Source organism: Varroa destructor, unplaced genomic scaffold (genome assembly GCF_002443255.2).
Source record: "Varroa destructor unplaced genomic scaffold, Vdes_3.0 BEIS01000004.1, whole genome shotgun sequence".
Lineage (NCBI taxonomy): Eukaryota > Metazoa > Arthropoda > Arachnida > Mesostigmata > Varroidae > Varroa > Varroa destructor.
Window position 1 is genome coordinate 35,677,638 of NW_019211457.1, and position 22,588 is coordinate 35,700,225.

Below are 22,588 nucleotides of genomic sequence, written 5' to 3' on the forward strand. Positions count from 1 at the left end.
GAGTATTACTTGCAGATACCATTAGATAGCAATAAATAGAATAGAATAGAATAGAAAGGGTTAGGCCAAGGCGCAAGACGCGAATAAAGATAGCGCGGTAAGGGACGCCACCGTCGGCGTCATCTTCTGAGTCGTCAACAACAAATTTATTACTCCTCTTCAACAATAAAAAATACTTCTCGAAATACTGTTAGTCCGCACGACCTCTGCATCGGCAGTTTGCTAGAGAATCTGCCTGTGTGACATATGCGAGGGTATTTTATAATAAATGACACAATTAGATGACAACGAATGTGTCGAGCGATCCTTGTTCGTGCATGTTCTAGTCTGTATGTCTATGCCGTTGTGTGGGGGTTAGCTTCTGATCGAAGTTCAGCTATCGCAAACGAAAGAGAAAGAGCCCTGAACTGGGTCCTGATAATGTATCAGAGTTTCGTTCGGATCACCTGACACGATTGATGCAATCTTCTTGGTTTTCGGCACGGAATTACTATATGATGATGATGATGGGCCTGATTGTGAAATCTATTTTTTACTGCGTAATCTTAATTTAAATTCAACGGTGAGCTGCTCAACGCTAATTAATATACATATCCTTACACTGTTCAGAGCCCTTTATAGTTCTGGATAGCGAAATAAATTTTGAATAGCTTTTCACCTAACCATACATACTTAGCAGAGGAAATTTGGCAGGTACTTACATCAAGTTAAGCTATAACTTTATGCTGATTGAACCTAATCCAAGAACAATGAGTTTACGCGAAAAGTTATCGTCTAGCGCTCAAAATCAGTGCTCCATGATAATTACCAGCAAAAATTCTGCTCGGAGCGCACCATTGACATGGACACAACATGAAGTCAGTCTGTTCTATCATCAAGAAGGGTCAGAAAAGGGAATGTTATCGAACAGAAGAGAAAGCGATTTCAGTGACCATAATGTATTTAAATAGATTCAGCTGTAAGCTGATGCTTATACTCGCAATGGACGTCAGGGTCATTGTTGTTACAATATAGAGCTTGAAAAGGGAATCGTCGATCCTGCCAAGCATTCATAGCTGCCGTAGAGCCTCATAGATACGTCGTCAGGAAACAGACAGCCTGCCAGAGTGGCTATTCGATGACAACGCACGGGCCCATCGCTACGCGTTAATTAGGGCCCAGATCTAAAGAAAAAAAAAAGAGATCGTGTGATCACTGTAGCTTGTGTATTCTCCAGATTTCAAGACTTGAGGTGGACGTTGAGAAACACACCGTATCCTATAGTCGCTTCTTTCAAAATAACGAATCGATCACGACTGACTATGGTAATGCAAATCACTCGTAGTATATAGACAAACAATAGATTAGAACACATTCGCCATATACAAAAAACATCAAACGAATGTGCTTTGAAACTTATCAAGTTCTCTCAGCAGTTCCGGGAGTACCTAATACAAACTAGACTAAATCCATTGATTCAAACTATGTTCTTAAGTTCGCCCTTTTAAAGCTTCTCAAGTTCCAAGGGTCATATCGTAGAACTGAGTGAAACCATGACTGAAATATTCACGACATGTGGAACATACTTTTCGCATTATGGAAGGTCATAATATGTTCATTGTTGAAGAAAGAGGCGACTACTTTCGAAGAAACAGCCGATCGGTCAGATATGAACTTCCCGCTTTTATAAGACAGGAACGAACTTGGGCTATATGTTTTATTACAAACCTTATAATTTGGGTTGGTCATTTAGCAGGAACAATACACAATAATACGTTGAAAATCATCAAAACCTTGAAATTCCGTTTTTACTTTGTAGGTTTCTTAGCGGATAAATTGAAATTCCCGCCTTTTATTGAATAGTCATAAAAGCTAGAGGCAAGCTGCAACATCGAGTTCCGCTCCTAAGCATAGGAACGCTTGAACTAAATGGCCAAGCAAATTCTGTGCAAAAATTGTGTTTAAATTTAGTTTCTACTTTGCGATTTCATTCTAGAAACTTAAACATGAATTTGTTCACTAGTTAATTCATACGAAGATGAGTATCCCCATCTGACCTATAATAGGGGTGGCAAGGAAAACGAGGACGCGCACAAGGCCCCGTTCTGCCTTGACCCGTTTCGTTGCCCAGTTGATCTGACCAGCTGGCGCCAATGGTGTTATCACCGGTACAGCCATTGCCCCTAATCAATCATTGGCCATCGACTGCCCCTCGCACCGGGCCTATGCCAGTGCGGTTGGCTAACGTTGCCTATCACGGCCCACCCCTATCCCCCGACTTGTGGCTGCCGGTATCCCACTATCGTCCAACAACAGTGGCGAACGCGGCAATCACCATCATCATCATCATCGTCGTCGCCGCCGCCGCCGTCGGCGACGATGGTATAGGAGACAGGTGAGCAAGTGTCATCTGGTTGCGTTGCCAATGGTTACATCTCTCCTGCTACTGCTGTGTGTCCGCGGTAGACATGGAGTGAGCGGCCTGACGCTGGATGACTCCTTAGCACTATCACACTCACCAATGCAGCAGGCATCAGTACGTGGGACGGAACGCCGTCATGTTTCTGTTCCGTCTCGCGTCACCGTATTCATTATGACCTTCTATAACGGTTGTATACATCTAACCATGGTTCGTTTTTTTGTAAAATAATGTTTCGAGTTTTACGTCCAGTGCTCTCGTAACTGACGATTTTCCCGCTCACTACTACAACTTCTATCATTATTATTCATTGTCTATGGTGGTACTACTATAAGTAGCTGGCTAGAATAGTTCTGCGATACATATTTGCTTTACAAATATTTTTCTAGTGGGTCCATCAGGTAACCCGTAGTAAGGTCGAATGAAAGTGTCAGAAGGAAGACGGTAACAGGAAACAGCTCTGTGTTTCAGTTGCTGAGTCCATTGCTACGGTTTGGCTCTTACAGCCGTCCCTGGGGTTGCTTTACTTTTCTCAAATGTTTGATATTCCGTGGTGGTAATATTGGCCGTGGCGGACGTTCGTTGTTGTGTCTATGTCATAGTAACCAAACAGCTCATCTCTACCAGCTAAGCGAGCACCCGTCTGTCAACTCGACCGCGCGCCCCCTTGTCAGTTTATTCATCTGCTGTTCACTTGTCGTCATCGCCGTCGTCGTTGTCGTCGCCGTCGTCGTCGTCGTCGTCGTCGTCGTCGTCGTCGTCGTGTCCACGGAAGCGGCAGGCAGCGGCAACAACGACGGACGCAGCAGCTTTCGCCGCAGGCACCAACAATGAACAATTCCCTTAACGCCGGTACCCACGGCTGTAACCAAATGTAACTGCGTGATCATGCTACTTGTTAAGCAACAACTTTAGTGGATGATCTAATTAAACTGATACAGAAGAAACAGTGTTGGCTTGAGCATTGTTGTGACCTTTTTACTATTGAGAGAGGGGTCATTGCTTTCCCACTGCAGTCATGAATGCGCTTTGTGTCTGGTATTTTTCGGAAATTGCCTGGAACTCAAATAAACTTTATTTTCATTCTGATGGGAAAGAAAAGCGACTTCTCAAAGTGGGATTTTGAAGTAGGCGATCTACCCATATATCACACGGCGTTTTTGTTTTGCAAAGTTGGGTTTCTCTTTTTGAATCTGTCTTCAATAAGTGCTGTTTTATTTCTATTGCACGGACGGTAGAAAACAAGAATAAAGTACACACGCACTGTGTCACGGTGATGAAATGGAGAAACAGATTGGCTGTGGATCTGCCTCTGTCTGCGAGAGACGGAGGAAAATATATACATGTAAAAGGCACGATGTTTATATATTCTGAGGCGGCCCGCATGGATAATTTTAGGCACTCCCGTTGCCATCACTATATAAAAACGACGTGTTGCTTCAATAGCTAGGATTTATATCGGCCTATCAGCCATCATTATATATATATATATATATATATATATATATATATAGAAGCATTTGACAAAAATGTATGTATATTGTACACCTGTGAAGCGCAAACTTGAATTGTCAAAAATACTCTCTCTCTGTCTCTCTCGCCCTCTCTTTGCCGTTATATATATATATATATAATTTTTGCTCTTTGTCTAAGTCTATACAAATTATTATAGTTGGATAAAACATCTCGTGTATTGCCGGGTTTTTCCAATTAGCTGAAGCTCGCACCTCAAAACTGATTTTCTGAAGTTACTGTGACGAAACCTTTTCTGCCATGAACAGGGCGAAAGACATCTTTAATAACGTTTCAGGTTTTTAGCCACAATTATTCAGTAGTGTATACTACTATACAATTTTGGACGTTATAGGAAACTTCTCTCGTTCTTTACTAAAAAGCAACAGTAACGTATGCTGAAATTTTTGATAATTAATTTTTTGGCTGGCATTGAAAAGCCAAATAATTGCTGCTATGCTTACTGCTACAAAAATTGCGGCTATTTTTTTTTTGTAAATTTTTAAATCGTCCGTTTTTTGCATAATGTCTTTATTTCTTCACAGAAGTCACTTTGCTATCATGAAATCCTAATCTAAAATGTAGAATATTTTCTAAGCGAAACAGGTGCAAATTTTCGATGAGTATTCCTTGGGTCCTTAAACGGCATAATATTGATACGAGATTTTAGTCATTTTGACCTGGCTGTAGTTAGCAAAGAGCTGGGTAATATGCTAACGGTAGCATAGTAAGAGCTTAGTAACAATAGGATTGTTGGATAAATAACGTGATGATAACAGAACGTAAACATAATCGTGACGTAACTTAAAAATCAAAGCATGATCACGATAAAATTCCTATAATAATAATAATAGTAATAACAATATTACTAATAGTATAGTATTTGCTCAGATCCACCCTAAATTCAAACTTAAATGGTACTTTACTTTCTTAGAGCTTGATTTTTGTCTTCGCACTAGAAGAGCTTCGCGACGCGTTAGAGATATGTAGGCGTTTTAAGCACGCGTTATATTTAGAACTGCCACCAGGTTTAGCTAGTAAAAAAATTCGCATAGTTTACCGTTTGACTAAAATGACATTGACGTAAAAAAACGTCCCAGCGTTACAACTAGCGAAATTTAGTAACTTTATATTTGACCGACCAGGAGAAATAGTAGTTGTATAGTAGAAATTTTAATTGGAGCCTATAATAGTCGATAAGCCATATATGGGAAATCTTATATCTTAGAGAAGATCTTAAGTGAAATCGAATAACACGACGTCAAATGAAAACAATTTACCACAATGTGTTGAAAGTTAAGCAGAACTGAAAATAACACCCGTGAAGATCTACAAACTTAATATTGCTTGTATTGTGTCCCACTATCCTACTTAATATATATATATATATATATATATATATATATATTAAGGGCTTCCATTTCTACCGCGTTTAACGATGAACTCCAACTAAATGCAATTGTTGCTTTTACTATTGAATTACATATATGATAAGGCCTCTTGTACAATCTTACGAATCGCGCTTCTCCACGCATGCCGCCATTTACGTACCGCATTCGGAAGAGCCGGAGACTTTAATGCAACATCCACTTTCATATTAGGACCCTTTCGTAACCGCTCATAGATCGCAACGCTTAGCATCGTACTCTGCGGCGTGACATTTGGCTAAGTTAGTTGCTTTCGGTAACTGTGCAGCAACGGTTCGTAAAATATGCCCAATCCAAAATTGAGAATTTTCGACGTTGAACGTTACCTTCTAACGTTACGATATGCGGGGACTAAGTATTGGCCAGCCAATGAATAAAACGTTTATAGTTCTGGATTTGTTTTATGTGTGTTTGTTCAATCGCTCAGTTCTGCTGAAAGCATGGGTCATTTTATGTTTAACACTATGATCTACGAGAGGCGTTTTGTAGAAGTTTTTTTTATATTAACAAATGCTTATCAAAAAAAGCAAGCCCGTTATCAAATCGATCACTGTCGTTTCGATAGTAGGCGCGTCTGCTTCAGTGGCCCTGTAACGGGCCACGATCCGCTCGCTTTACTGAGCGTGCGCGGCCGCGACTGTTGAAAACGAGGCACGTCAACGTGAGACGACACTTTGCCATGAAATGGTGTCAACAGCAGAGGCAAATAGTAGCGAATAAACCCGTCGACCTTCGCTGCCTCTGTCGCCACAGCACGAGCCCCGTCTGTAGTGGTAACGGTATAGCGAACGTCGAGTCACCTACGACAAGCGCTGGACCATGACGCTGTGCGATTGTGTATTGGTTTTGTTGTTTGCCGTCTATTGATTACTCAATGCGATACGAGCTGCCACTACTGCTCTTAACACTCATTGATGGTGGGCTTATCACGATGCTTCCCATGCATCCCTGTTAACAAGTTAAGCATTCATGATGCAGCAGCTGATGACGATGACGACGACGACGACGACGGTGTTTAATCTGTCCCAGCTCCGGCCTTCGTTGAAATCCATCGACAGCATAACCCCACCATATATAGCTGCAAATGGGGATAGGAACAAGCCCGTTCGGCTACCTAGAGGAACTTCAGAGAGTATAATAACACCACTGGCTTGCGCCTGGGTAACGCTGCAGTTCCATGCGACTGATAGAAGTACACATTACTGTGAGCCCTGAGATTCAGGCAGATTTTCATTATATTGAAATTTACATCCAGTGGCCTATACGTGTGGGTAAGGGTCACATTACGAGTTTACCTTATTTCACTTTACGGTGTCAGAAGACACTCACCCAGTGCTTAGTCCGCAACAAGTCTTATATTTCAGCTATCTATAGCACATATTCTGTATGTTACGGCGAGCCAAAAAGAGAAACAGTCATCCAAAGCTAGGCCATCGGCTCGCCTAATTATGATGATAAAATCATCTATCGGGACAAGAATATCAATCGTTACTGCTGAGGTTAATAGTAAATTAAATAGCAGCCTGCCGGAAGCTAGTCTCATACTTAAACTAGCCAGTTTCCTTATGTGACTCAATTGCTTTCCTAACTAGAATCAAGACATTTGTCGATCGTTATCACAAGCACTTCTCCACGCTTTGGTGACATTCTCTAAAATCAGCTCTCTGAATCCAGAGAGCAGCAGACCTTGTTAAAATACCTATGAGCCTTCTTGTTATGACCGTTTTGTAACATATATTTGGCTCTATGACAAGGATACATATATTTGTAGTTACTAGACTTCTGAACGTTGGCTAAATTTTCGAACATACTCAATTCTGTCTAACGTTTGCAACGTCCTAGAACTGATAAAAAATATGGGGACCGCTGTTGGTATAATCAATTATTATAGAATTCTCCACATGCTACTGACTGAAAATGGCGATATGCCGCTAACAGACATTGTAGTGGTGGGCAACTGGGTAGAAACTGCTGAGACAATAACCAGGACACTGCCGGTGCTGTCGTTATTGCGGTGTTGCCAGTCGTCGTTATGCCAGCTGACCCGTGGCGATTACATCACAAATTCTAGTCTCGGTAGATGGCATTTTGTTTTTGTATGCTCCAATGTGTTTATCGAATTCTCATTGCGAGCAAATACAGTTCTAATCCATTGCAAACGAACGATGCTCATCGGCGTGAACGGTTCTTGGGTCTTCAGCAGCGAGTGGCGCGAGGGAAGACTTTCACACGACGACCAAAACAACAACAACAATCGTCACTGTCTCTGATTATAGTAGAGCCGTAGTTTCAAATTTACTGTTTTATTAAGGATAGCAAATAGCCACATTAATAGATGTGGTGATACTTAGCTTATGATATTGCTACATGTTTCAGTGCAGCCTACTGTTTCCGCTGCGCGTTGCTTGACAAGGGAACCCGCAGCCCTTCGAAACAGATAACAACTATAACTTGTTAATTTCTACTCTGAGGTGGCACGAAATACTGTAAATCGATCAGTTTGTGTTGTCGATTAATTTTCGAGTTTACACAAGATTTGGTCTAAGCTGTCTGTCTCTCGTTGGCGTAGCCGCTTGGAGCCCCGTCGAGTATCGTCAGCGGCGGTCTCTCCACACTTCTTCCGTGAGGGCTCTCCAACACTTGAGCTTTCTCGTTTGTCGTGTAGCCCGTAATGTCGATGTGAGAATGCGCAATATCACCTTGAAATCGGTCGGTTGATAGCGGTAAGAGGGTGGAACACTACAAGGCTTTTCTACTGATTTACATTAAAGACGACCGTATTCCGCTGACAGCCACCTCGCGCGTTGCGTATTCGCACCTCTACGATACTTGCAGCTCTGGCAAAATATAACGCAGGCAAACAGGGAAAGGGCATTCCCTTGCGAATGGGTTGCTAGACAAACGGGCAGACAGGCACTCAGAAAGTACGATTTCTGGGAGATTGGCAAACGAAGTCGTCTATTATTACTATTCACTAAACGACACGTCGTAATGATGAAGGTGTATGTGATGACCGCTGCCTGTCCGTCGCTTCTTCGCTGAAGCTTGCCTTTCTGATGATTTGAAACTAGGCATCATCGCTGTGTCGACACGACGACATGCCACGATTGCTGTAGGCTTGTTCGACGCTCGTATAAAGCAGTAACGCGCGGCACGATGGTCTCGTGCGCCCACATGCCCTGACGACTCCGGTATCGAGCCATTTGGGCAGGAAAAAAGGAGCGTCTGGTGATTATAAGGACATAATCCTATTGTCGTCGTCGTCGTCGTCATCATCACCACAGTCTGATTCAACCTTTCAACAACAGCGTCGGCTCAATGAGCAGCTACAAAATAAGATATGCGATTATTTACAAACGAAATGTTATGATCGACCTTTGAGGACTGTAAGTCGAGTTCGTCGAATAATGATTTATTCGACCTAGTACCTGCAGGCTATTTTAGCTGCGGCAATGGTTTCCTACAATATAATCGATTAGCGCTTTGTTATTATGCGTTTTAGGGATAAGAACGCTTGAAACGCACTCTAGATTTAGTTCGGCTGACACGCCAGCATCCTCCTGTGTAACACTTAAAAGATTTATTGCTGAGCCTATCTCGAGAACTAGAGACACAAAGTGAAACACCCAGGTTGGCCGACAAGCTGGGCGCATCATCGCCTGATTTTTCCTTTTTTTTTTTTTTCTTACAAGGAAGCTAAGGATACGGTGTGTGGCAATTGTAGCGAAGCGTGCGTTGTTGGACTAAAAAGTAGAGAAAATCAGTTTCAAAGCGAGCCACGAAGACCAGATAAGGCAGGACATAGCAGCATCTAACGAGGCAGGCAGGGTAGATGGGATGGATAAAGATATGCCCGTATACTGCCTCTCATACACAGCTCGCGTCATCATCCTCAGTCGCTACGCCATTCTGCCATGGACCGCTGCGTTTAGTCCTATGCGGGACTGACTGAGAGCTTGGAGAATGCTTGCTTTTTTTTTTTAATACACTCCTCTTTAGTGCACTCGATAAGATGAACACTGAGTAAATTAGCACGCTAGCATTCCACAATAATAATAATATCTACGCGACGCTGGCCCGCACCCGAATCACGATTTCGAACCTTATGCAGCGCATGTCGCCCTGAACTGATGTAAACTTTGGGCGTGAAACGCGTACTTACTCTACAGTATGATGTGCGCCATTGCTTGAAGAAGACCTAACTGGGATAAGGGGCAAGGAGTAGACAAGTTCGATTTCGTCGTCTTGTCCTCCCCATCTTACAGCTTCAAGTGAAATTCCCTTCCTAAGCATCTGCTGGACCCTTACAAGGGGATCCGGAAATCGTCGACTGGCCGTGATCAATCAGGTGGCACCTAGAGGCATTCCCTGGCAGAGGGCCTTGACTGCGAGAATTTTATTGACCCCTCTAGTCGGTTAGAATTAGCCATAACTGTTTTGTCATAATGGCTTGTGTGTTTGGTAACCGTAGGTCGGTGCTGCCAGACTAGGGTCGATCGAAGACAAACAATGTGCTTTCTCAAAACAGTAAACAAACCATGAGACGAGTTGGACTACATATACGTCTACGTACGGTCGGAATCGATAGTTAGCCATCTACGAGTAAGCCCAGCTGTTGTGTTGAGTGTAACTCAACGGATGGTGTTTCCTATAAGACAAGACAGGTTATTCATTGTTCTAGACAAAACCCTATCTATTTATCTGTTCATTATATCGAATGCTGCAGCGGGCGCACAAACTAATAATTGGAAAAGTCACTGATGGAACCTTGAAAGTGCAGCTCGTTGCGTAGGCAGATTACGATTCTCGGGTGATTGTATCACAGTTCGTATTCTGCATAGAAAGGATACACACAGTTATATACATACTAGTATACATGTCCCTATAGCAAGCTAACCGGTTTGCACTGCACACGTTTCCGACAGGGAAGGCCGTATGGTACATGAATTTGCACGATGACAATTCAGCATAACGAACCAGCATCCGTTTACGGTCATCTCTTCAACGTTTTCTACTTTCCACTTTATAGTATGAGCCGCAACTCATGTACTGCTTGCTAGAATCGTTCAACAAAGCCTAACGAGCCCCACCATCGAATACCGGCAGAGAGAACTTCAAACCAATGAATACTACGATATATCGTAACTTAAACACATATCATTACTATTATTATTAATTAATAAGTAATAGTTTGCCTTATAAGTAATAATAAGATATGTATTAAAGCAAAAAAAATTCAAGAGCTCTAGTGGTGAAAACAGTCAAACTAAGATACAATTTGACCGCTGCGGTCGACGACACAAACGAGAATTTTAAGAACCTTATATTGACTTCTTCAGCCTACGCTACTAATAACAACATCTTTGGAAATAGGTAGTATGACTAATAGGTGCCGACCAAATGAGGTCGACGCTAATTAAGGGTTACTTCGTTGTCGTCTATGGGGTTTCTAATGGTGGATTGTGGTTTACGGAGGACCGGTCACCAGTAATAATAACATTATTATAGTTTGCTCAGTATAGAAGTCCCACCTCCAGCCGAACTGCTCGGGCAGTTCTACAGTTTTAAAACTCTTCTTATTAGAGCTAGTTGCCCGCGTGGTGCGAAACACATGCCCTATGATGGGGAATCGCAATGGTGGGGGGGAACTGCATAAAAAATGATATAATGGGAGATAGCTTGATAGATTAACGAATAGTCAATGTAAATAGGCAACATAGCAACAAAATACAACAAATTTTTGTGTCATGGAGACTTTAATAATAGCTAGTGATAGGGCCATATGGTAGCACTGCGCGGACCGTATTTCACGGAAAACGGAAGAGCAATTTGAGCATTGCAGATCCAGCGTATGTTATTTTGGCTCCTATAAACATCTGTGCGACATCTATGTACAGAAAATTTTAGATCGAGTTAGTCTATATACAAAGAAATATTAAAAGATCGATGAAATTCATTGTATTCGAGCAGACAAGCAAAAGAAGCGGCATGGCGTTCTCCAGTTTGAACGCTCATAGAATTTGCTTAGATACGGTTGTTGCGCTATGGTTGCAGATATTTACGTTTACCTTTTCAAACCAGCTAAAAGGCTGTTTTTGCGGATCTACCTCCGATTGCGGACGAAGGGGCAAACATAAAAGCGTACCCATGCACTATTCGTCAGGTGCACTATTAACGGCGCGTCAATCATTACTCTGGACTTGGTTTGCATACACAGGAAAAATAGCCCACGTCTGTGATGTTCTTATCCGAGTAAGCAGGATTCAAATTTGCTTGTATTCACAGCCCTTTGACCCTGTGTTCGTTTTCAAATAGGAAAAAACTACGTACGTAAAAGTGAAATTGTATTTTTGAACTTTTTTTCTGGAAATTTAATTTTTAAGCAGCCCGAACTACTGACTATGACTGAGAATAGCACAATTTAGGAGTTACAGCTACCAATCGACCTACGCTGAACATCGAATAGTATCCAAAATCAGTTGGCCATCTTTTGAACAGCTCAGTACCTTATTGAGCAATTGATCAACGTTCATAGAAAAAAGCATGGATCGTCTTGTATCGTCCGAGTTGAAGGTTGCTTGTCTTGCCGGCCTATTGGAACGTATATGCTTATGTAGACATTTCCAGTGTTTTAGTATACTCCTCGTACGTTCCGTTAAGCAATTAAAAAAGAAAACGTTCCTCGTACGAACAACACATGCGATTCAAACGTTTACAGAGCTCACCCCATGCGGGCATTGCTAAGCACTTCCGTCGAATGGCACCTGATGGAGGGTAAAACGCCACCGACTCGCCCCCCTAATGCACGTGATAGATTAAGAGTGAGATGTTGGGTTAACCTCACTGATACGAGCAATGATCTCTATTCAAATGCATATGTACCAGCTTAGTTTGGAGGAGGGCGTTGTTTCGACTTGACAGAATAGACGGTACATTTTTACTGATCCTATTATGAATTTATGAAGAAAACATTCGCCGGTGGTATTTAGGTATACTCCATAGTAAACATCGTTTGTGTGGCCTTTATGACATAGCATAACGTCAATACTGTGACGATGTGTAATGGCTTGACTGCCGCCATCAACCCTATTATAAAGAAATCCTTCTTTGAATTTTACAGCTGTACAATTCTAGTATGGCCAAACGTTGATCAGCAGAGGCAACAGGTATGACTATCCCAATTTGTTTTTTTAATAACAGCCACTTGGCAGGCCACCACTAAGAAAGGACGTTATCTCATTAAAAAAAAAAAATTAATATCGCTTTTAAATATTTTTTACATTGAATAACATTCGTATTGAAAATAATAGAGAACATTTCAATACTTGGCCTCAGCTGGTTATGGATTCTGAACCTACGCGGTTAGATGTCACTGCGATCTTCAAATACAAAAGTCCATTGTCTCATATTACGACCTTAGCTCCTGCCAGTAATTTTTCTTTCGGTGTAAAAATAACTATAGAAAATTTATTGGTTGGCAATGATATATCATTAATAGCAAATACACATCTACCAAAAAATATGTAAAAATACCATTAATTATGATCCCATCACACTAAATAGGCAGACATTAGCTGATACGTATGACAATGATAATGATGTGCTCCCCTGTAGAACTTAGCTAGAAACTGACTTACTCGTTAGAAGCTTTCGAAACCCGGAGAAGTCAAACAATCTTGACGTAGAATTAAGAAAGGCAAGCTGAAAACATACGCTTCTTCTACGCTGTTGTCTAGTTAACCGGAATAAGTTATCGGTAGCCATACATTTGATCATCAAGCACAGTGTATCAAGTAGTCTTTCGAACGCAAATGTTCCCTATTTTTGGCGTTCTCCTGCCGACGCTGTCGCTTTACTATCTCAACAGCAGCAGCAGCAATGAGAACCGATAATACTGAGACTGGCCAAACTGTCGTCGCCTACTGCGTCATAACATGAAAGACACATTGGAATTAGATACGGAAGGATGTATAGCTATCAGGCAACGAATAAATCAAGCAGACGTCATTCCGCTGAACGCTATTTTTTTCCGTATTTTACGACCGCTGTGTCAGGCATTATGCGAGATGGCTATCTACCAACACTAACCGAAGTGTGCCTATTCAAACCCAGACTAGCACGTATCCCTAAATTTACACATTAAAGCATTGTTACAATTAAAAACACATTACTCACTGCACTATCACGGGGACACCCCAACGACCATTGGCCAGTGGTAAACGGCCATTGCACCTAGAAAGGTAGGAAGGCGAGCAGATGCATCGATGGACAAATTAACGAACGAAAATCGTCTCTCACGCTTACCTACCCCTAGATGTCTATTGAGTCCCCGTGATAGCTTAGTGGGAGACGTATTTGCTTGCTAATCTCAGGGATACATTGTGGTCGAATGCTTAACGGCGATACCGGACGTAAAACTCGAAACACAGAGATCTCTGCGAGTTGCTTTCTTTTTATACCATCTTGTTTATAATTCTATTGATACTGATCTGTGCCTATTGGCAGCGGTCCGTAGCTGCCTCCGTCATTTTATAGCTACGACGACGGTGACATGGGAACGACAAAAACGACTGATCAATAACTGCTCAGTATTTACACGACCGGACCTCTTTTACCTTGACCACCGGTGTCGACATCGATTCGAAAAATGAATACGATGATATGAAAAGCCCACATGCAATGGCAACACAGACCACAACGCTAATTTTTCAAGTTATTTATCTACGGCTGCATTAAGTTGAAGTAGTTAGTTCTCTATACTTTCGTTATAACTTACGTAGCCATGAAAGAGAGAATAGTCAAACGTACACCGATATGATTAATATCTGCGTTATAGTTAAGTTCCGCAGCAGGTACAGCGACACAACGAACGTTCCATTTACCTCATTACAATATAAAGCGACAAGGCTAGTTTTTTGTGACAGTTTATACTCATGTAAATTTACTTATCCCTTTCCATACATTCGATGATAGCGCATACACCAAAAATGAATACACACCTAGCATGCTCCTGTTTAAAAAGAGGTTTCGGAGGCTCGAAAGGAAGATCTTGTTTAGAAATGTGTAGTTTCGTCTGCTATGAAGTGCAACGAACGCTGCTCTCCACGCTCACAAGAACGTCACAAAGGGCCAAAAGGACTAGCGCGCCCTAGCCGCCCTTTCCTTCGGCCGAGTCACAGCCTGCGGTGCCTGCCCGCTCGCCCCGGCGACTCTCTTTTCCCGGAGTTATCTTTCGCAGCTTACGAACTGTGCCTAGCTCCCGTTAAACAACGAAGTACTAGCTCGTTTCAATGTAGCTCACCACTGCTACGATACGACGAAGTTACATGTGAGGGAAGAACTGTTCTCATGTAAAGATACAGACGCTAAAAATATCCAATCAGCATGCGTTAATATGTATGCATATTTGTGCAATGTTACCAATAGCAATTTCCTTGATTACTCCGTGTAGCTGGCCAGCATAGGGAAAATGTGAGCTTTTCGGCTATAATAAATTTTCAGTCCTTCCATTTAGCATCACATTGTAGCTTAGGACGTGCTCAAATTCAGCTTTATGTGTGAAATTTAAATGTCAGATACGTTTCATGTCTGCAGGGAGCTTTTTATTGATTTAAATAAGTACTTTGTCGGTGCAGTGTATATCATACATACTACTGGTGAATCGGTAGAGAGTGTAGTCTTTTTAAAAGGTCCGAAGAGAGGGAAGCGGTGTTCCATTAATGCATGCAGAGCTTACTGTGTCAGCCGATATAATGGGATGTTTCAGTTAGACAACTGTCTAACTCGTATCGTGTGTTCTTGCTATTAGGAGTACCGCCAAGCCCAAACTTGCAAAGTTCAACACGCTCCTGCTAGTGCAAGTCGAACCAGAGGTAAGCATCTTCTGGAGCTATCCTCGATGGTGTATACGTGGAGGCTAAAGAGGCATCGTTAAAATACTTATTTTCGGCTGAAGACCTATGCCGCCAGGCTACTGTGACAACCAACTTTCCTAATTACAATCCTAATTCAGAGCCTCGTAACGTATGCTTTGTATTTTAGACATCTTCAAGTGAGTAACATCTTACTAATTCAGTTGTTTTCGGACAGTGTTTAAAAAAAAAAAGAGTGCCGATGGTTTGTGTCTTAAGACTTGAAGTTGAGCCCATCCAAAACTACCAGAGAATCAGCTCATTACGAGCCGGATTTGTGCCAAAGCGTCATATATAATAACGATAAAAAAAAAAGCGCAACCGTTTTAACAGGATGTTCAGACCCAAAAACATTGTAAAATCTACGTTAAAGACCATATTTTTTCGCACCGTCCTTTTGACTTTCAAAAGATTCATGGACATGGATGGTGGAATAGTTTTACTAACACCGAAGCGTATTACTAGTATTTACAAAACATGATATATCGTATTATTGTAGGCTAAAATAAGGCAGAACAGTCATTGGGCCTTCACCATGAAAATGCATCGGCTATTGCTTATAGTATCCTCATACATGGACGTGATGTTTGTATTGCTTCAACCGTGAGCGTAGCATGGTCAAACATCTGTTACTTTTTCTATTTACAAAGCCTAAGATACGCCTGAAAATAATAAAACGTTTTAAAATGGCCAGGGAAGCCCAACAAAAACGAGACGTAGAACTAAGATCCTCATATTTCGACGACTGTTTTAAGGGCTGGAAAAGTAGGGGATACAAATGCATTGAATCTGGCGGGGATCATTTCGAAAGGGGCATCTAGGATTTCCGGTGATTGAAGTGTGTGTGTAGTTGATATGGGAATAAACTTTGCTCATTTTTTTTTTTAGAAATAAGAGGCTGAAACTTTGTCGATACCTTTCAGCGTACTTTTCAGACGGCGAATTTTAAGCAGGAGATATATACACTGCTAGATGGCACATCACTAAAAAAGGAGTATTGATATCGCGCCAGCGAACGAGTAATCAAACGTGGGCAGGACCAGCCCAACAGAATTTCACTGGCGTAAATATGTTCTTTGGAAATGTGTTCGATTTTGTTTAGAAGCATTCACAAATGCCCTCTATAGTTTACAAGGGATTTACGTTTAGGGAATTACAGCACATCTAGACAATAGTTTCCACCGTTACAAATGTGTGCGCGTAATATATGCTTACCACTTGTATATAGTTACATCTTGTGGTATAAAGAGTCAGCCCGTTACCGAAAAACAGTGACAGGTCTCACGTTTATGTGATTTCGAAACATCCAAAGGGAGCGCTTAGTTAGCCTTATTGCCAGTTAGTAGACGTACCAATAGGACACTACCTGTAGTGAAACACAGTTGTGTGTGTGCAAACGTCATGCTACTTAGTCTAATTTCAGAATCATCACACTATAGTCAAACAATATACAAATACACTTCTAGCATCGAAACGTTATGGTGTCCATAGATTTCTTCAACCCCTCTACAGGTTGTCTGGTATGTACAGTGCATAGTAGATTTCAGAGGCACAAAAAAGCTGTCACGGAGTAGGGAATACTTAGCAGATGATAGCATTGGTTATGATTTGCTTGACATAGGTAAAAAGATATCTGTTCACCCTCATAGTCTTCCCGGCAAATGCTCCCACGGCAGATGTTTACATCATGCTTGTTTCATTCCAACTGTCAGTTCATCATTGGTGAGGATCGGAAAGTTTGCCACTGAAGTAGAAAGTGATTGTGTACGGATTAGGCTGTGGCGACTAGCGGGTATCATCTCTCCAATGTCGCCTTAAGGCGTAATCGTTTGGCCTCAAGCAGACAAATACGCTAGCGCATTCTATAAGAGATCTGTTCGTGGCCCGTCACCTTCATTGCAATTAAATCTCATTTCTCCGTTCACAGCACAACAAAACGGAGGGGTTATTCCTTGCTTCTCTTGGATGGTTGCGCAATCGAACGGCACCGAGAGGAATCTGCGTTCGTATGGATGCCGACATCCACATGAATAGCCTATTGGGACGAAGCAAAGAGCCACTTTTAACATCAGTTGTTGCTGCTGCTGGCGTTTTTGTAGCAGAATGACTTGCAAACGATAGCCTTTTCACTGCTCACGCTCCCGTAAAGTACCGTCGCTCCAAGCTGAAAGCGAAAAGTCTGCATACGTTGGGATACTGCGTCGGCTTGTACTAAAATGCCCTTTTATTGTTTTTTTTCAATGATAATGAACACAGCGCGAGCAGAAGCTGATGAAGAAAGAAGAGGAGTGCATCATCACGTAAGTCGACCGAACTGGTCCTCGCAGTCGATTGGTCCGATATGACAAATGATTTGACATAGGTCGAACCGTTGGTCAAATCGGCACTGACTAGTCTATGGACAGTTATGGTGTTTGATAGTAAGTCTCACAAATAGCAAGCCATCAGCCTTTGTACATGTTAATCGTTTGGTCGACTGAGAAGCAGCGTTCTGACAGTATTATTGATGGAGTAGGCGATAAAGGTTCATTGAAATTACTTTAATAAAGCTAGTAATTTTCAATAACATACCTATTCGTGTCTGTTCCTCTGCAGTGCTGCCGGCATCATCATCATCATCATCGGAAACAGTATACAGCGGCAGCCGTAGTAGTGGTAACGAGGTTGTGACAAGTGTACTGCTTTTGATGACCGCTTCTTCCGGTTGGACTAAGGAGCCGCACGTCCCAGCGGATGTGGAAGCGCTCCCATCGCCGCTCTCACCGGCTGCAGTGCTGAATCCTCGTCCGTTGCAATACTCTTCACAGCTATCATTATTATCAACACTGCGACCCAACTTGTCACCAGTAGACATTAACGAAAGTGGCCCTGGACTATTGTCAGCTTCATCAGCCCGTCTCGACATCGACGGCGACGAGAGATCAACGGGCAGCAGCAGTTACAGAGTTAACCAAACTAGTATCTCGTCGTCTTTTTCGGTGTCAGTATCGTCCGATCATTTATCGGAATTCTCTTGCGAGTCGCTGTCAGCGGGTGGCTTGTCGAACAAGGAAGCTTCCGCCTCAAAACCCATGGGGTCCAGCTCGTGTTGCCGTCCTCCTAACGCTTATGAAAAGGTAAAGGCTTCTATGACTTCATCTAATTATTCATCGACAAGTGTCTTTGCTCTTGATAGAAGATTCAAGCCTGTTGTAAAGTCATGTCAGTTTAATTGTCAAGCTATTTCTAACTTAGTCCAAGCTGCCTTTGAGAGAAACTATACCTATACACAGCTAATCGCATTTTGTCGCTTTCAATCGTATTGATTCTGTTCGCACAGGTCCTGTCATTGGGCTGTCCTTCTTGTATACCTTGCGGAAGGTCCTCGTCCGATGCGAGTCTCGCCGTACTGCTACAAGTAGCGCAGCGCTCTCGTCGCTGCTCAGGGCCACTCGACAAGGGGGGGAAGGCGAGTGGCAGCTCCGATACCTTTTCGTCGAGTTCGGAGCGACCCCGTTCTACGTTTGGAGCGTCTGCGTTCTACAATCCTTTTGAACTCGAGCAGCGTCAGCGACACATCGAAGGCACCTTCAGGGATTTTCAAATCCAGTCGAAGTCGGCACGCCATAACATCGAACTTAACCTGCCAACGCATGTGAGGTTACGGCCTGGCGAAGGTCCCCCACCTTCTCATGGGCCATGGAGCGAACGTAGACGTCCTCCTAACTACTTGGATAACTGTGTCCGACCACCGCCCAACCGAAGTCCTTTTACTCCGTCTGCGTCGTCATGTTGGAAAGCAACAGCCACTTTGAAAATAGCCCCAACATCCCAGGGTAGTCATGTGTCGATGCCCGGAAAGAATGGAGGTTATAGTACGAATGACAACAATAGTCACAGTCACACTAATAACAATAATCAACGCAGTAATGCAGACCGAACCCAAGTCACCTCTAGCGGACGAAAGATGCTTTGACACAAGGCTTTAAGTCGATGGATTCAATTCGTATAACCAGTACTAGCTCTATACGGTTTTGTCGTAGAGGCGATAACGCGGTGGCATAGTAATTAATACAAGTTAGGTTACGAATAGCAACAAATTTCACTCTTTGGATTACTGAGCGAGTATTTTAGCCAATGGGAAAGAATAGCACAAAAGACTCAGATCAAAAGAAGACACATGGCATCAAAAATAGGACGATGGCAACTACAGAACACGATTCGATTATATTAACGAAACAATGAAGCTGTAAAAGAGACACATGCTTTCCTCAATGCATAGCGTTCGAATGTAATCATGATGACCAACGTGGACAGTGAACGCGTAGCAGTGAGTCACCGTCACCCCATCGATCGAGTGAGGGTGGAAGCACTTCCGCACGACTGCGCTGTCACAGACAGCGATAGACGGATTACTTAAGAGCATTGGAACGATTATAATAATAATGACTATGATGATCTATGATGGGGACGGTGACGGTGACGTAAAAGAAGACAACGGAAAATGATAAAACAAGGAAGAGCAATTAGCTTCCACAGCTCTGGCGGTCACGTTCTCACCTATTTTTGTTTCCGGATAGCTAAACAGAAGCGGCTCACGGTACGTGCGTATTACCACTACATATGATCCCGTCGAACTAATTTTTTTTGGGTTTACTCCCTCGGTAGAGCAGGTCCCAAGTCGTTGAAAAATGTATGGCTTGTAGCTGTTCAGTGTGAGCTTGCCCTGAAATACAAGAAAAAAATAGCTCATGCATCAAACTGGGGACTACTTAGAACGGATGAACACATAGATACGTACGAGTGGTCAAATAAACGCCAGACGCGACCAAATTCTCTGTACTTGATATAACGGCTAGTAATGATCGCCACGTAAATTAACGAGAGACTCCACTAGCTGCGCTAGTGAAGCTAACAGTCTCTGTTTTGAAAACAATAAAAAGAATCACAGTGGGGCTCGGGAAATTAACGGATCAAGGGCAGGGTAAGAAGATTACTTGTATTATAATAATAGTGATGTTGCGGTGATGTACACGATAACAAGCTAAAGGAGCTTGCTTCGCCGCAGAATCGCGGTGAACAAACAGCATGATTGCCACGCTTTCGGATTCGAAACGTTTTTGTCTACCTTAACAGAGGAAGAGGTGGTCTGCGGTAAGTTGGCAACGAGAGCTGCTGCTGCTGTGGGAAATAGTCAATGCAATTTTCAGAAAGAGTCAACCACTCGCGCGGAGTCGCTCGAAGGAAAAAAAAAGTAGAAGGGAAAAGAAATGATTGTAAGAGATAAGAAACGCCATCGACAAAGCACCTGCTACGGTTCCATGGCGATCAATGCTACTTGTGTTGATTACAATGGAAACAGGAGTATTAGGTAAAGCAGCTAGCATATGATATGTCTGACGACGCCGCCAGAACTAGGTAAGAATAGGTAAGTTAAGTTTCGGTCATCTAATTGCTGCGACCCCGTCGGGACTCTTTATGGCAGTTGGCCCAGAGAGTGGAGCAGAAAGAAGGGGCCGCGAAGAAAATTAAATAGGAGAGATAATACAATTAATCGAAAGAACTGGAAATCCTATGAGGATTGTAACATTGCAAATGCTTACAAACAGGGAACTTACGTAAGGTTTTAACGCTACGACCGAAGCTATAAACGCAAAAATCACACGTTATTATCAACATTAACTAGTTACTAGTACCAATGATGCTGTTACTTTGCTCGACACTTTGTTTGACAAAAGAATTAAATGAGACGAGGTAATAATTTGACCTAATTATTAAGGCGAATAGCTGTGCTAAATGAAGAGCCCAGATCACTTGTATAATATGGTTTTTTCGATACATATAGTTTAACACTCATGTATCCTTAATCATAACAGGAAGCTGCTGAGTATTATATGCCAAGCGGTCACTGATACACAGATAACGAATGAGTGGAATAACGACAATAGTCCATATGCACATAAAAGATAAACAAACAGCAACGGTTTGTAGCATCTATAACGTCTAGCTCACTTGCGGCAATACTTCTATGCAGACTCTTGCAGGAAACGGCAACAGTAACTTGAGGAATGGTGATTGTGTGCATTTATACCTCTCTCTCTCTCTCTCTCTCTCTCTCTCTCTCTCTCTCTCTCTCTCGTGAGCTACTTGTATGTGACGGTGATAGTGATGATTATCACGTTGAAATAACTGTTTCAATGAGAGCCTCACGTGCCTCCTAGGATGCATCACGCAGTCCCCGCTCGCTTCCCTTTACACGACCTCAAGACCATTAAAAATAATAGCTCATAGCAACCGCAATAAGTAGCGACTATTATCTTGATTCTGAGTTCGGTGATAATATCAATGATGGCAACTATGATGATGGATTATTATGTACAGGAAGCTCACACCGACGTAATTATAACTATAACCGTAAGTCCGTTGTCGTATTACTTCCTGTAAGTATAATAATCAATCGAACGTCCCAGTTATTTATTATCTAATAAGAGCATCTATGCGAATGGTGTTATAACCTTGATAGAAAGCGATTACAATATGTAATGATTTTGCCTATCCCAAAAAAGTTCTTAATCTGCTTCACAGTCGACGGAAGCAGACTGAAGTCGATTCTATACCGAATAAATAACCGATCTAATAATTCAACACGACCTCAGGAACGAAGTAATGGTGCACTGTGCCGTGTTCCAGTGTAGACAACTAGAGGAAAAAAAAAACAAAAATTAAATTTGAAGGTGTCGAGTCTTTGGGAAGACCGTCTCGGCGGGTTCAACAACCGCAGTCTTTAGAAGAGTTTCAGTGCACGTGGCCATATTCGGGCACTGGGTGCCGAGCCAATGTTCTGGATACGTTGGCTTTTTTTTTACAGATTGAGTGTACATTTTGATAGCGTTTCCTTTATAAATGGCAAATCATTGAAGCAGAAAAGCAGCAAAACAGAACGAGGTGTGACAATGTAGCAGAAATTAAAGCGCAACACTAAGCATTACTACTGTTATTACATTAAAAAAAATTAGAGCTAAACGATGATAATAATAATAAATGTTAGATTAGACATCCGAAAACAGACAATATACGAAGGCATATAACCTTCTAGTATGTAAACTTCCAATGTAAATAATATCAATAATAATGAAATGACAATACACACCAGGGAATAAAAAAATTCGAGCGCCAACTTCTATTGTGCTTTAGCTAAATATATACCCAAAATTTACTTTCGTTGCGAGCCATGACTGTTCCACAAACGATCATTTTATGCAGAGACTGGACTAGACTCTATAAATTAGTTATCAAACGTTTTCCTACTCATTTATCGAAATGTGAAGAAGAGTCGTTGGTCCTAGGTAGTAAAAAAAAGG

The 22,588-nt window shown here is 42.2% G+C and overlaps 1 protein-coding gene and 2 long non-coding RNA genes across 17 annotated transcripts in view; 2 read left to right on the forward strand and 1 right to left on the reverse strand.

Annotated features, from left to right (window-relative positions):
- LOC147756133 (uncharacterized) overlaps positions 1-14,343 on the reverse strand; it is a 47,272-nt gene extending 32,929 nt beyond the window's left edge. Inside the window, exon 1 of the long non-coding RNA XR_015326293.1 lies at positions 12,975-14,343. This is a non-coding gene — a long non-coding RNA (uncharacterized LOC147756133). The remainder of the gene's footprint in view (positions 1-12,974) is intronic.
- LOC111250387 (uncharacterized) overlaps positions 1-22,404 on the forward strand; it is a 47,082-nt gene extending 24,678 nt beyond the window's left edge. For 4 of the 15 annotated variants that reach the window (XM_086986881.1, XM_086986882.1, XM_086986879.1 and 1 more), the window contains 3 exons: positions 17,176-17,548; positions 17,844-18,364; positions 18,568-22,404. In XM_086986881.1, the coding sequence (XP_086843007.1) occupies positions 17,936-18,364; positions 18,568-19,203 (1,065 nt within the window). In that variant the 5' untranslated portion in view covers positions 17,176-17,548; positions 17,844-17,935 and the 3' untranslated portion in view covers positions 19,204-22,404. Of the gene's footprint in view, positions 1-14,414; positions 14,809-15,145; positions 15,389-16,171; positions 16,312-17,175; positions 17,549-17,843; positions 18,365-18,567 lie in introns of those variants that run through there. The other 11 variants (XM_086986878.1, XM_086986880.1, XM_086986876.1 and 8 more) reach the window with 10 other exon arrangements.
- On the forward strand, positions 5-5,741 carry LOC147756134 (uncharacterized). The gene is made up of 2 exons (XR_015326294.1): positions 5-2,608; positions 2,870-5,741. It is a non-coding gene; the product is annotated as an uncharacterized LOC147756134 (long non-coding RNA).
- Positions 22,405-22,588: the final 184 nt, after the last annotated feature.